Genomic DNA, 12,975 nt, shown 5'->3' on the forward strand with positions numbered 1-12,975 from the left:
ATCCCAATAGGTCTAAGAAGAGCTTTGTGCTCTCTTGCTACCTATTGCGAAGAACAACTTTAGAAATTAATTATAATAAAACTAAGATCCTGGTGTTTGCGAAGAGACCAAAGATTCAGAACTGGTCACTAAATGGGCACAGGTTAGAACAAGTTAAGTGTTTCAAATACCTTGGTGTAATATTCCAGTCTTCAGGCAGAAGGAGTGTACGCAGAGAATATGTGAGGCAGAATGCACAGAAGAGTGCACAAGCAATTCAATCTTTCCATCACTCCAGGGATGCCCAATTTATCCCCTCCTCAGTAAAACTCTTCGGCTAAAGTACGAACACAGCTCTTATATGGAGTTCAACTTGGCATGTACTCTAACTTCTCTAAGGTGGAAGCCATGCTATCTAAGTTCCCGAGGAACACTTTTCAGGTACTCCGGTGTGTGCCCTATGCTGTCCTTCGTCTGGAAGCAGGACTGTTTAGATTCCAGAGCATGGATTAATATCTTCAAATTCTGGCTGAAGCTGGTTTTCCACCCTGCAGGTCTAGCTCCACTTGTGCTAAAGGATATCTATCATGCCAGGTGGAAAAGAGAGCTGGAGGAGAGGCAGCAATATTATGGTTTCTCCCCTTTTGCACTGATAACTCTGGGGTATGAAAATGCCAGAGTCAAACTCGGACAAAGAATATATGATATGGAGCGTCAAATTGATCAGGGCTCTATTCTTGTTGGTGTCCATTTGAGCAATCAAGTTCTGAGTTTCAACCCTACCAGATACCTAAACCAGATAACCGTGCCAAAATTCTGCAGAGCTTTGATACAGACACAATTCAGTGCCTTGCAAACAGCAGTCCTGGAAGGGAGATATTGAAAAAATCCCCTACAAAGAACGTATTTGTCTTTACAAATCAGGAGATATTGAAACAAAGGTTCATGTGCTCCTTTATTGTCAATTTTACCGAGATATATGGCATAAACATATAACCCCTTTTATTAACTGTCATCCAGGTTGTACAGATTCTTTTTATCTTGATTATCTTTTAATTGATCAGAATGACTTGAGATCTTATAATGTGACTAAGTTCTGTTTAATAGCCAGTAAAATCCTCCAGGAGTTCATGAAGAATCATTGTTAACTAATCTTTATGCTTAACTATGCGCTTAACTACTGTATCATAACCCTGTAGGGTTTTTTTTTTGTTGCGCTTCTGTTTGTAAACTCTGCTGGTCTGTGACTGTAATAAAGGAATTGAAAAATTGAATTGAATATGACATGCAAAAGCCATTGCCCTTGGGTGTTGTCTCAAATGCATGATGTATATCTCAAGATTTTAGATAATTCACAGCTAAATAGACTACATATTTTTTCCCAAAATGCTGTGTTGTGTAATGCATTTTTTGTGCAGAGAAACCATGACAAGCGTTTGTCACTGTCTGCCGTTTGAGAGGTCATCCTGACCTAATGTGGGCATTAACTCTTGTCATGGCTAGGCAGGATTACTGCAGCTCTACCTTCATACATTGTAGGTGGCTGAGGACCTTTATTTTGAGAGGGGGTGGATATTCATCCAGGAGAACTCATGGCTGTGGAAGCTTGCTTTATAGCACATTTTGTGTAATTCTTCAATTGCTGTTATTATTAGTCCTGGGTTTTGCCCTTCGATATCACCGTGCTATGCAAAGAAATTGATATACAAGCTGGCATGGGATAATAATATAATGAATACGTAGCAGTTATATAATGCATTTCAAGTATTCTAAGCACTTCACATAAGCTGTCTCATAATTGGAGACAGCCCTACAAATTAGACTAGAACCATTATCTTTATATATGGTACTGCTTCTAGAATACATTGCCCTGTGTGTGTGTGTGAGAGAGAGAGAGAGAGAGAGAGGAGCTCAACATTTTTTCATGAATGTTTCACTTATTACACAGGGCAAACCCAGGCCTGACACTGGATCAGCCAATCCTGGCTTCCTGATAAATATGCTTAAATTATGCAGGTCCTTACAAACATATTTGTCACATCCACACATTAGAGTTTTAGGTGTATGCTTTGAAAAACCTAGGTTTACATCTAAAACTTATTGTGTGAAGAGGTCTATACGCAAGGATGGCAAAGTCCATAATGTCTGGGCAGTGTAACACTGGCTGGTACCTAGGAATTATACATGTTTTGTTCCAGCATTACACTAAACTGGCTCCTAAGCATTTTTAGTGTGTTGTTTTGATGTTTAGGAACTGGAATATTCCCCTAGTCTTGAATCTGTATTTATGGTTTCTTTTGCATTTTCTTCTGCCACAATAATAAGCAGTAAATCACATTCAGGATGAGAATTCTTTTTGTATTGATCAGGTATGCTGTCCTCTAGCAGGCTGCTATACCTTTGCTAATTATTTTTTCTGTTGTGGTAGAGAAGACCTTGTTCTTTTTCTAGGCAATTTCACACCATTATTCTCTACAAGTGTACCATCATCCTACACTTTTTAGAATGGCAGATTGTTAGGGTTATTTTAAAACTTGGATGGTGATGTTTCTAAAAATAAAGCTGAGTGAAATCTTGGCATATTTGTCTTTTTGTGTGTTTTTAAAAAGCAGATGTTCTTATTGCTTTTGAAATATTTGTGTATGTACATATATTTCAATAGCACTAAGGGGTCTTAATAGTTTAGGACAAAGCTCTTTTGCTTTAGGATGAATATAGACTGCGCTGTTAATGTGTGCCAAGAGTGGTGTGTATTTTTTTTTTTTTGTTCCACTTTTAATGAAAATCATCTTGGTGTCTGCTCAGGGGTTTTATACTTTGAATGAAACATGACTTCAAGTTACTGGTCCAAAAATATTTCATGCTATATGTAAAGTAATGTACTTGTTTAAGTCAGTGAAGCTGGAAAACTGGGCAATAGACAGGTACTTCTGTTAGCTCAATGTGCTTCTTCCTTCGTTCTCTCTTCTCCTTATGATTGGAGCAACCTTCTCTATTTGCTACCAAGTAGGTCTCCTTGCCTCCCTCTCTTTCCTTTAAGAACCCCTTCTGACATTACCCAAGTGAAGTGGGAGCCATGGTGGTTTTTGTGCCCCTCAAGTGCTGCTCTGATAATTTCAGAAAGTCTGAGGCATAGAGAAGGAACTGCAGCATTGGCACCTCCCACATGGCCATAGACTTTACTGAGAAGCAAGGGAAGGTGCCATGATGCACCAGTTCCCGTGCTGCTAAAAGGTTCTACAAAGGCTTCCAGCTCCCTCCTCGAGAGCCACTTTGTTAGATCAGCTTTCCCTGGAGGATGCATTTCCACAGCCACAATTGTATCAAACAGAGAGTGGCAGGAAAAATACCTTAAGTAAAAATTTTAGTGTTGTATTGCTGCCATTACTCAACGTGGTGCTACAATTGCTGTTCTGATTCTTGAAGGAGGTACATTTTTGCAAGGCTTGGTAGATTCAAATCTGGGAGGGCTTGCTTTGTCAGGAAGTTCCCAGGCATTCAGCCCATTTAAAAAGTTCTGCTACTCTGACACATGATATTCAGTTTAGTTCAGCTTTATTACACATGTTAACCATGCTGCAAAAGAGGGTGAGGCAAGACAGCAAGGCCCTTCCATTGGCTTGAGAAAGACCAACTGCCATCTGTTCCCTCCCCTCCAAACAGAACTGAGTCCTCCTGCAGAAATGTCCACCAGGCTGCAACAGAGGATGAGGCAAGCCAGGGAGGCCCCTCCTTGTCGGCCCAGAAGATACCATGTGCTCCAGATCTTCATCTATTTGTTAGTGTAGCATTGCCATTTTGGGTAAGCTGCCTTGTGAGACCTTTGTGCCCAAAAAGCAGAATAGAAGTCCTTTAAATAAACAAACACAGATTCATCTCTGCACCCCCCAACTGCACAGTTATCCTTCTGGAAGGATCTTCTAAAAGCAAGGGTTCTTTGAAAACCCCTATCCTAAGGTAAACATGATAGAAAGACACGGAAGCTCTTCACACGATCGGGCAGGTCTGTGGGGAAGGAGGGTCTAGCTTACCTTCCCCATAGACTATCTCAGTGGCAGTTCCCTGGGTGGGCGGATTGCCCGCCCAGACATGTGGCAGCTCTCCTGCAGGCTACCCACGCCTCGCCTAGCTGCTCCAGGTATTGGGTGCAGGGAAGCGCTGCTGTGCGGTGCCTCACCCCCCTGGAGCCCAAATAATGCACTGCGCAAGTGCCTGGTGCGTTACTGGGAGCCCCCTTCTCCCCGAGTATGCCCAATGTGGCTGCAAGTAGCCACGGCAGCCACAGGACCAGAAAAATGGGGTTAGGAGAGCGCTCGTTCTCCCAACCTTGTTTAATTGGGAGGCTACCTAGGCGGGTTAGCTGCCTTGTAGCCACCAGGCTTGGGCATGAGCCGCCTCACTGTATTGCTGTGACCTTGGGGTCTTTATTATCGCTGCCTCAGATTTGTTTGTCTCAGACTGCAGCCTTGTATTTCGTTGCAGTCTATCTTACAATTAAAGTTTATTATTTCAAAAGGAAAAAGTAAAGTAGGCCCTGCTATGCGCGGTAATAGAAAATAGACAGCAAAAGGAATGAGGGAATATAAGGAGAGAGGCTCCAGATCATAAAGGCCATTAAAGCTCGTCAGCAAAGCCTTGAATTCAGCCTAGAAGCTCACAGGAAACCAGGGCAACTGCTTCAAAGCTGCCTAAGACTGCAGTCTTGTCTGCTTATTTGGGAGTAAGCCCCAGTTGAATTCTGAGCAACTTGCTTCCAAGTAAGCATAGGATCAGGCTGAAAATATGCCCTCTCTACCCTGTGACAATTGGCAGGCTGCAGCATTTTGCACCAGCTAAAACTTCTGAAGGTGGTATTCAAGACACATTTGTTGCAGCTCAAAATTTTATCTTGCTCACAGCGCATATATACCTTTACCAGATTAATTTGAGGATAGTTGAAGTTGCCCATTCTCAGCTTTTACTCCTTAATTTCTTCTTGCATTTGGAGATGGCCAGTCGAGTGTTCATCTTCACTACTCATTGCCAATCTCCTCCCTCTAGTATTCTGTCTTATGTAGGCTGTAAGATGCCTAGCAGGGACCATACCATTTTTGTGTTCTGTACTCCACTTACCATATGGTTTGTGTGAAATAATTGCATGCAATAGTGGTGGCAGTGTGTACATAAATCCGTGTCTGCTTTCATTTCAGCCAGAAAAGGTGATAGCCAAGCAGATGGAATTTCTTTGCAACCAAGCTAGTTTGGAAAGGCGCCTTTCTACAGGCCTTTACAGACAAAGCTCCGAAGAGCACAGCCCCAATGGCTTGATGGGCGATCAAGCTGATGGGCAAGGTACAGTCGTTTCCAGACACATATTTGATGCCATTGGGGTTGTTATGAAATTGTTGTTACTACTTGTCATGGGACACCACAGTGATAGTTGGAAAATCATAAAATGGAATGTGCTGTCATTATGATTTCTTGGTCGAGAGCATCACAGGCACAAAGAGGGTGGTTTGCAAATGTGTACCCTTCTAGCGTTACAAAAACTAAGTCATCTCAAAGCTAGAATCTGACTTGCTTTCAAAGATACTTAAGTGGTGTGGGAGCTGCCATTTCCCTGCTACTTCCCATTTTGCCAAGGGAACCTATGGAAATCTGCCTATGTACTTCAGGTAGCTTGCCAATTCTGGACTCTGCCCATTATGGCTGCTGGATCAATGGCCATTGCATTGGTGGCTTTGAATCATTCAAGTCCCCCAAATGATGTGGTTGGAGGCTTTATACAATGTCCTTAGGAATATGGGGGCAACTGCACAAGTGGAAGCTCCCATGCCATTAAGAGAGTGTTTACATCAGGCCTATCTCTTTAACAAGCAGAGAGGATACATCTCAGTTCTGATGTGAACGTGGGTGATACCTTTCAGTGAATATCTCGGTGCTAATATCTTTCAGGTGAGAGGCCCTTAAATCTCCGCATGACAGGTCTACCAAACAGGCACATGCCACACATTTCGTTAGATGGAGAGCCACATGTAGTGAAGCCCCTCTGCAATGACTTGAGCCGACTATATGCCAGTGGTGAGGCGAAGTCACAGCATTCAGGTAAGAGTTCATTCTTCATGCAATAGCTGAACTGTCTTGTGGGATTTCTGTAGTGGAGTCCCACGAAAGGAAGCCACACAACAGTCTCTTTCGGGGGTGGGGAAGTAGTTCTCGAGCATCTAGTGTGGCTATTTTGTGCTTGGTGAAGCTTTAGCCCCGAATTTATATGTATCTGTATACTGAACGATGGAGTCTTTTGAGTTGTGGTGCTGGAGGTGATTGTTGCGTATCCCATGGACAGCGAGAATTACAAATAAGGACATTTTAGTTCGAGTTAAACCAATAATATCGCTAGAAGCTAAGATTACCAAACATAGACTGACATATTTTGGTCATGTCATGCAAGCTGACTCACTCGAAAAAACAATTATGCTGGGAATGATCAGCGGGAGAAGGAGACAGGGATGGCCTTGTACTCGGTGGCTGGATATTATAAAAATGACGCTGGAATGACCATGGCGGACTTAAAGGAAGCTGTCCGAGATAGGATGGCATGGAGTGCAATGATCCATAGAGTGACCAAGAGTCGGACACGACTGAACGGATAGAGAGATAGAGTATACTGTATCAGAAACTCTCTTTGAATCTGTCAGTTCATTCCTTACTGATATTAATGCCTAACTAATCCCATTTGGTATAGTTAATCTTACACCCTGAAGCACCAAAATGCTTCAGTATCTCAAAAAGCATTTTAAAAGATGGCATTGTGATTCATATGTCATCTAAGTTTTATGGTAGCTGCTGAAAAATCACCCCAACTTAATCAGCCTGCTCATCATAACAGAGCTGTGCGTAAGGATCCATTGCATGCGGCACCTGGGCTGCATAGTCACATCCACTCCAACATTCGTGGCTCCAGTGGAGAGACAGGACTTGAGTGGCTACATCGTATACCATTCAGCCAGCATACAGAATTCATGCTTGTATATTGTAACAGCAGAGAAGCATTTTAAAACAGCCTTGCTTCAAAGACCTATGTGGGATGTGTTGCAGGCAAACGTTTTATGTGTATTAGTAATGCATGTGCCTGGCAGGCTGCTGAAAATCCACATGTCTGTCAGATAGTTCTGTATGTGTGTCTCGATGGTGGTGGTCTCTGGTGGAGGAGGAGGAGGAGGAGAGCTAGGGTGATTTATCTTCTCCCTCTCACTCTGGAGGCAAGCCTTGTGACAGGCAGAACTTTGAATACCTGTGGAGCAGTGGCAGCTGCTGCAAGTGCCCCTGCGGGGGTGGGGGTGGCAGGAGGCACCTTTAAGTGTAAATTAATAAGTGCTTGTCTCCCGTATCGCCACACCTGAAAGCGGTTTTGCTGCACTTACTTAATTTTCAGTACTACAAATGTGTACAAGATTTTTAATGCCAACTAGTGTAACTAGTGTAACTAGGTACAACTAGTGTAATAGGAGACTGGTTCAATATTTTTCTAAAAATATTTGTTGTTGTTGCAGAAGGCCTTGGTATCTTGAAAGATTTTCCTCACTCAGCTTTCAACAATCTCGAAAGGAAAGTCATAAAGACAGAGCCAGAAGATACAAGATAGCCATACCGCTCTAGAAAAGGGTATTTTTATTTAAGAATAAAGCTTCAAAAAGGAAACAAAATAAGCCTTAATAACCAGTGTTGCCTCATTGAAATAAGAGATTTCATAGCCAAAGCTTAAGAACCAAGACAAGTCATATTGGAGAACTGACAAACACGAGACCATTTGCAAACTGGAACTGCAGTGAAAAGTGGGTGCAAACATTCCGAAAACGTGACTTTGTAATTTGGGGAAAGCTCACAAACTAATACTGTGGGCTCTTGTTATTTAAGAATGTATTATGTGTTTGTATAACTTATCAGAGTTAAAAACAACAACAACAACCTAGGTGTCAGGATGTGTATTAAGTCCAGTAGATGTGGATGCCGTTATTTTACTTGAAGTCTAAATGTCTACTTTAAACGTATGAAACATAGATATGATAGTTCTAAGTCTGATTTTTTTAAAAACAAATCCTTAGTTGTGGGGGAAGGAAGCAGGGTGGGGGGAACCTAGTATAACACTCTTTAACAGCAGATGTACAATGGTTATTTTTTAGAAGCAAAAAAAGCAATTACGTAAAATGTTATAGAGATATAGCATTTGAAAGAGCTGGCTGTATTATAACAGGCACCTCGATGCTTATTGATGTAACATCATTCTTAAGGCTTCATGAATGTGCGTGTAAAATATTTATTTACATTGTAATGCTGTCTGCTACTTAGGAACTGGGGAGAGTAAGAAACACATGCCTTCATATTCCAAAAAGGGGAAAAGAAATATCTGTATCATAGGGAACTTGATTTACTAGATATTCTGATTAATACTGCCAGAGCAGCTACTGAAATGCTGGCAACATTTGGGCAACAAAACATACAATTCTTTAAAAAGACAAAATCTTTTAGATAATGGACGAGATGGGAAAGCAATGCAAGGTTCATACATCACCATTAAGAAATTAATGCTCTGAAACAAGCAACAATTAAAAAAAGAAGAAACCGAGGTTTAAATGCGCTACTGTTAAATGAGTATCTAGGAGCAGCTTTTCATTCCACTTGACTTTACTTTACATATATACCACATACTGCAGACAATGTACTGATACATTTCCTTTTGTATGTTTGAACAACTGTACTTATTTATTTTACAAAAGGTGTGTTTTGTGCTTTTTTAAAAACACACACGATGTTTTCTTAAGGGTGCAATTTTGTCTATAATGTAATGAGTGACTTCTAGCTGACGTTTTGATATTTACCCTTTGGATATTTCAGTGTGGTGTCTGCATGTTATGTATATCATTGTGACATGTGGGTTTGCATAACAACCCTTTCTCCTCGATATCACTTAACACTGTGTGGTTGCATTGCTGCAGTTAAGAGTTCCTCTGCACCTCAGTTCATCAAATGCTGAATCTGTATTTGGGTTCACCCCCATAGCACCCAAAGGACAACAAAACAGATTGTGTGGCTGACACCAGTGGCCCTGCTTCAGAGCTGCCCAAGCACAGGATGCCAGAGACAAGCAGCTAGTTGAATGGGACATGTCCCCATTGCTACAGGGATGCAGCTTTGCCATGTGGGAGACCAAGATGTCTCATGAGAGGCAGGGTTCCTTTTACACAAGTGCTGCTTGTAGTGCTTCATATGGAAGAAGTGGGGGTGATGCTAAGGAGGATTATTGCTTCTCCCACAGTAGGACGGAGGGTTTGAGGAGGAGGAGAAGGGCAAGAGCTTAAAACCTGTCTCCGCCATATCTAATGCACTGAAGGTGGCTTGGAGCGGCAGGCTGATGCAGCACCCAGGATACATCTATAAATGGCATCTCCTGGGGTGCCACAATTTGCCTACAGTACAGTCAGAGGAGGTAATGAAAATGCTCTCCTCTACTTCTTCCATAATGCAATGTTGCTCTTCATATCTGAAGATTTTGCTCTGTGTTGTAGTGATTATCAAGTCACTACATGCGCTGTATTGAAATGATCAGCGTAGTGTGAAGTGACCATGCATCTGTTTGAGATCACCATAAAACATGTTTAATAACTGTATCACTTGATTTGTGGAATAAAATGTTATAGTAGAAACACCAGTACACACATTTTTAATACTATAGAAAATGTCTTTTTAAAAAGAAAAACTGTTTCTTGAAATGCATTGTACCATTTCATTGATGAAGAAATGTATTCTGAGGAGTAGAATCTGCAACTTAATGGATGAAAACAAGGTGATGAATGTGTAGCTTAAAGTAGCTCATTTTATTGTTTTGTGAACTAATAACATGAGCTTGTTTGCTTGTTCCCTAAAGTTGCAAGAAGCACTGCTTGATATCTGAATAGTTTCACAAAACATGACCGTAATTACAGACAAGCAAGCTCATATCACTACCCATAGGATATAACATCTCATTTTATAATGGCAATGTAATGTAGTGTAAATTTAATCTGTAGTACAGATCTATTTTTTTATTTTCAGTTGTAAATTACCTGACTTAGCTGTGTCAGAAGTACAAAGGTACTTGATTTTTTACAGTCCAGCAAACCATTTCAATCCAATAAGCAGCCTTCTTAATTTTTTTAACCTTTTTATAGTTTGCAGGATGTCTTATACAGTGTGTGGTTTTTTAAAAAATTTATGTCAGGTAAGCTGCAGCAGCTAAAGTTAACTCTAAATCTCCCACCTACTAGAAGTACTGTAGAGTAGAAATAAAAGCTGATTAAAATATGCAGAAGGGCATGTGGTATAGTCCACAATGCCGAAGGGTACATGGTACACTCCACCACCTCAGCACACAGGATTGCTTGAAAATAATTCCCCTCTCAAAATCTCGCTACATCTGAAAAGCTTACTGTATATGTCAGAAAGGAGTGTTCTAGAAGGAGTGTGCAGAACATTCCGAGGTCAGAACATTCCACCTCAAAAATGGGCCATTTTGAGTGTTCCAAGTTTGGAACAGAACACCCCTAAAAGTGGGGGGGGGGCCCTGTTCTGAGCTCAGAATGGAACAGCCCGTTCCAAGGTGGAACATTCCAGCTCCGTTCCAGGTGCCATTTTGGAATCCAAAATGACGCTCTAAACAGGGTTGTGCCGTTCCAACAAAACGTTTTGTGCATTTTGCATTCTGTTCCAAGCTCAGAACAAAATGCAAAATGTTTTTTGTGCACACTCCTATGTTCTAGCACAGCCTTCTTGCCTGGATTTCTCGCTAATGTATTTATCTTTACCCATGCAGGGAGATGGTGATGAGTGGAGATGTACAGTCTCCCCGCCACTTTTCCCTTTCCGGTTATGCATAGTTGTGTTAGATTTGCACACACCCTTCTGAATTGGCTCTAAATCATGGCTTTTCAAAGACACAGATCTTGCTTGCCTTGTAGTCAGTAGATGGACTTCTAGGATGCTAATAATAAAGACTGTTGCTGATGGTTGGGAGTACAGGCTAATATCTTGTCTACAGCTTTTGTTGTGAAGGCAGGCTAGATGTTAGCTACAACAGGGTTATTATGACCAATACTGGTGTGACTCTTAGTTTATCTGCATCTGTATTCTTTTATGTCTGCCTTTGCCTTGTTGCTTACAAAATAAAAGTCACCTTGGCAAAAAAATTCTTGTTTTTCTTTTAAAATTTTTTTTTTAATGTAAAACAATAGCTCGGGGACAGAAGTTGCAAAACCTTCAATTTAAGCAGGGCTAGCTTGTTCCTTCTAGAAGTCTTGCTTTATCTGAGTGCCAGTTTATGGGGATAGCTCAAAGCTAGGTTAGACGGAAAAACCATGAGCCACTCGCTAATCATTTATGGGCTCCGATGGCTGGCAAAATGCACACATTTTTCTTAATATAGTACTCACTGCTTGAGAATTTGTTATTACCAAAGGGAGGATCACAGCACTAGCCCAACGGTTAAAAATTGGGGAAGCAGAGGGACTTTCAGCTTGCTCCCTGTGATGAATCTGTGGAGGAGAAATGCCTATGAAAATAGGCATTTATTTCATTTATGTGGGTGGGTGGGTGGGTCACTCACCACCCTAGAAATAGTGTATTGCCTTTCCCCCTGAAACATGTTTAGCTTCTGAAATTGTTCTCCCCACACATACCTACCACCAAATAGCATATAGAAAGCCAAATGGCCCCAATCCAGATAAAGCTAGTTGTTTTTAAATCCACTGGAGTAAATGGACAAGCTATGACATATAATGAACCCTCATTAGCTGATTCTGAGGAGAAGCAGCTATGGGAGCAAATTTGAGGTGACAGTGGAAGGCATGCTTAATCCACTTCTCATCTGCCACTTTTCTGCTGCAACTCTTCCTGTCCTCAACAGTTTTCTCCCATGAGGGGGTTGTAAACACATGTCAGTTGTCTATCAATGTTCTCAAGGTACAACATGTGCCCATTAACTTGTCCTTGGGCTAGGAAATATACACAAGGGCTAATGGAAGCAAGAAGGCTGATGCAAGAAGTGAAGTACAGGAAATTGAAAATTTCATGACCTGATCAATGGTGGTTGAAAGATGCCCTGGTGTCATGTTAAAATCTCTGTTATGAGACTGATGTTCAGTATTCACTTTTGGGCAGGAGGTGTTTAGATACACTAACCTTCGTCTAGAAACGGTCTAATTTACCTAAAATTTGATTAGCCAGCTATCATCCTAGCTTAAGACATTAACACATTAATGATGCTGTTCAATGAATATATATTGATTATTGTTTTAAATTGGTTGTGCAGGTAACTTTCAACATGGTTTTTAAAAAGCAAAGCAGGATATTATATATTTTAAATACAGGTGGACCTTGTTATCCACAGATTCACATATCTATGGTCAGGAAAAAGACATCCAACTTTGGCATATGTGGAACCACCACCACCCCCCCACACACACACAAATGCCGACCTCGCATATCTGTGGATCGGAGGTGGCCAGAAATGATCATGGAGATAATTTCCAGCTGCCATTTTCTTCGATGGAGCCACAAAATGGCTCCTGTCTTTGTTTAAAAATAGAAGAAAAACGCTGATTTTTGGCTGATTTGGGGCCACAGCACAACTTGGGGGGAGCAGCACAGCAAGGTAAGAAGCTCCCCCTGTGAAATTTGGCTGATTTTCGGCCAACCGGGAACCTAACCCCTGCTATCCCATAGATTCCCTTAACTCGATATTCGTGGTTTCCATTTCTGTGGCTGCAGCCTGGCACGGAACCCCCACGAATATAGAGGTTCACCTGCATTGCACTGCTGTGCATTACAGATAAATATTCGTTATGTATTCAAATTGTGTGGATTTATTGGTGGTAAAATACTAGATCCATAGAGCAAATTTCACAAAAAGCCAACTGGCAAAAATATTTATTATATATAATGCATATATTGAACATCTGTCTTTCTGCATATATTTGTTTCAAA

General features: G+C 41.3%; 1 protein-coding gene across 3 annotated transcripts in view; it reads left to right on the forward strand.

Moving 5' to 3' along the window:
* NAB1 (NGFI-A binding protein 1) overlaps nucleotides 1-11,174 on the forward strand; it is a 53,865-nt gene extending 42,691 nt beyond the window's left edge. For all 3 annotated transcript variants that reach the window (XM_053285353.1, XM_053285352.1, XM_053285354.1), the window contains 3 exons: nucleotides 5,169-5,310; nucleotides 5,914-6,063; nucleotides 7,512-11,174. In XM_053285353.1, coding sequence (XP_053141328.1) covers nucleotides 5,169-5,310; nucleotides 5,914-6,063; nucleotides 7,512-7,603 — 384 coding nt within the window. In that variant the 3' untranslated portion in view covers nucleotides 7,604-11,174. The remainder of the gene's footprint in view (nucleotides 1-5,168; nucleotides 5,311-5,913; nucleotides 6,064-7,511) is intronic.
* Nucleotides 11,175-12,975: the final 1,801 nt, after the last annotated feature.

Source organism: Hemicordylus capensis, chromosome 1 (assembly GCF_027244095.1).
Source record: "Hemicordylus capensis ecotype Gifberg chromosome 1, rHemCap1.1.pri, whole genome shotgun sequence".
Lineage (NCBI taxonomy): Eukaryota > Metazoa > Chordata > Lepidosauria > Squamata > Cordylidae > Hemicordylus > Hemicordylus capensis.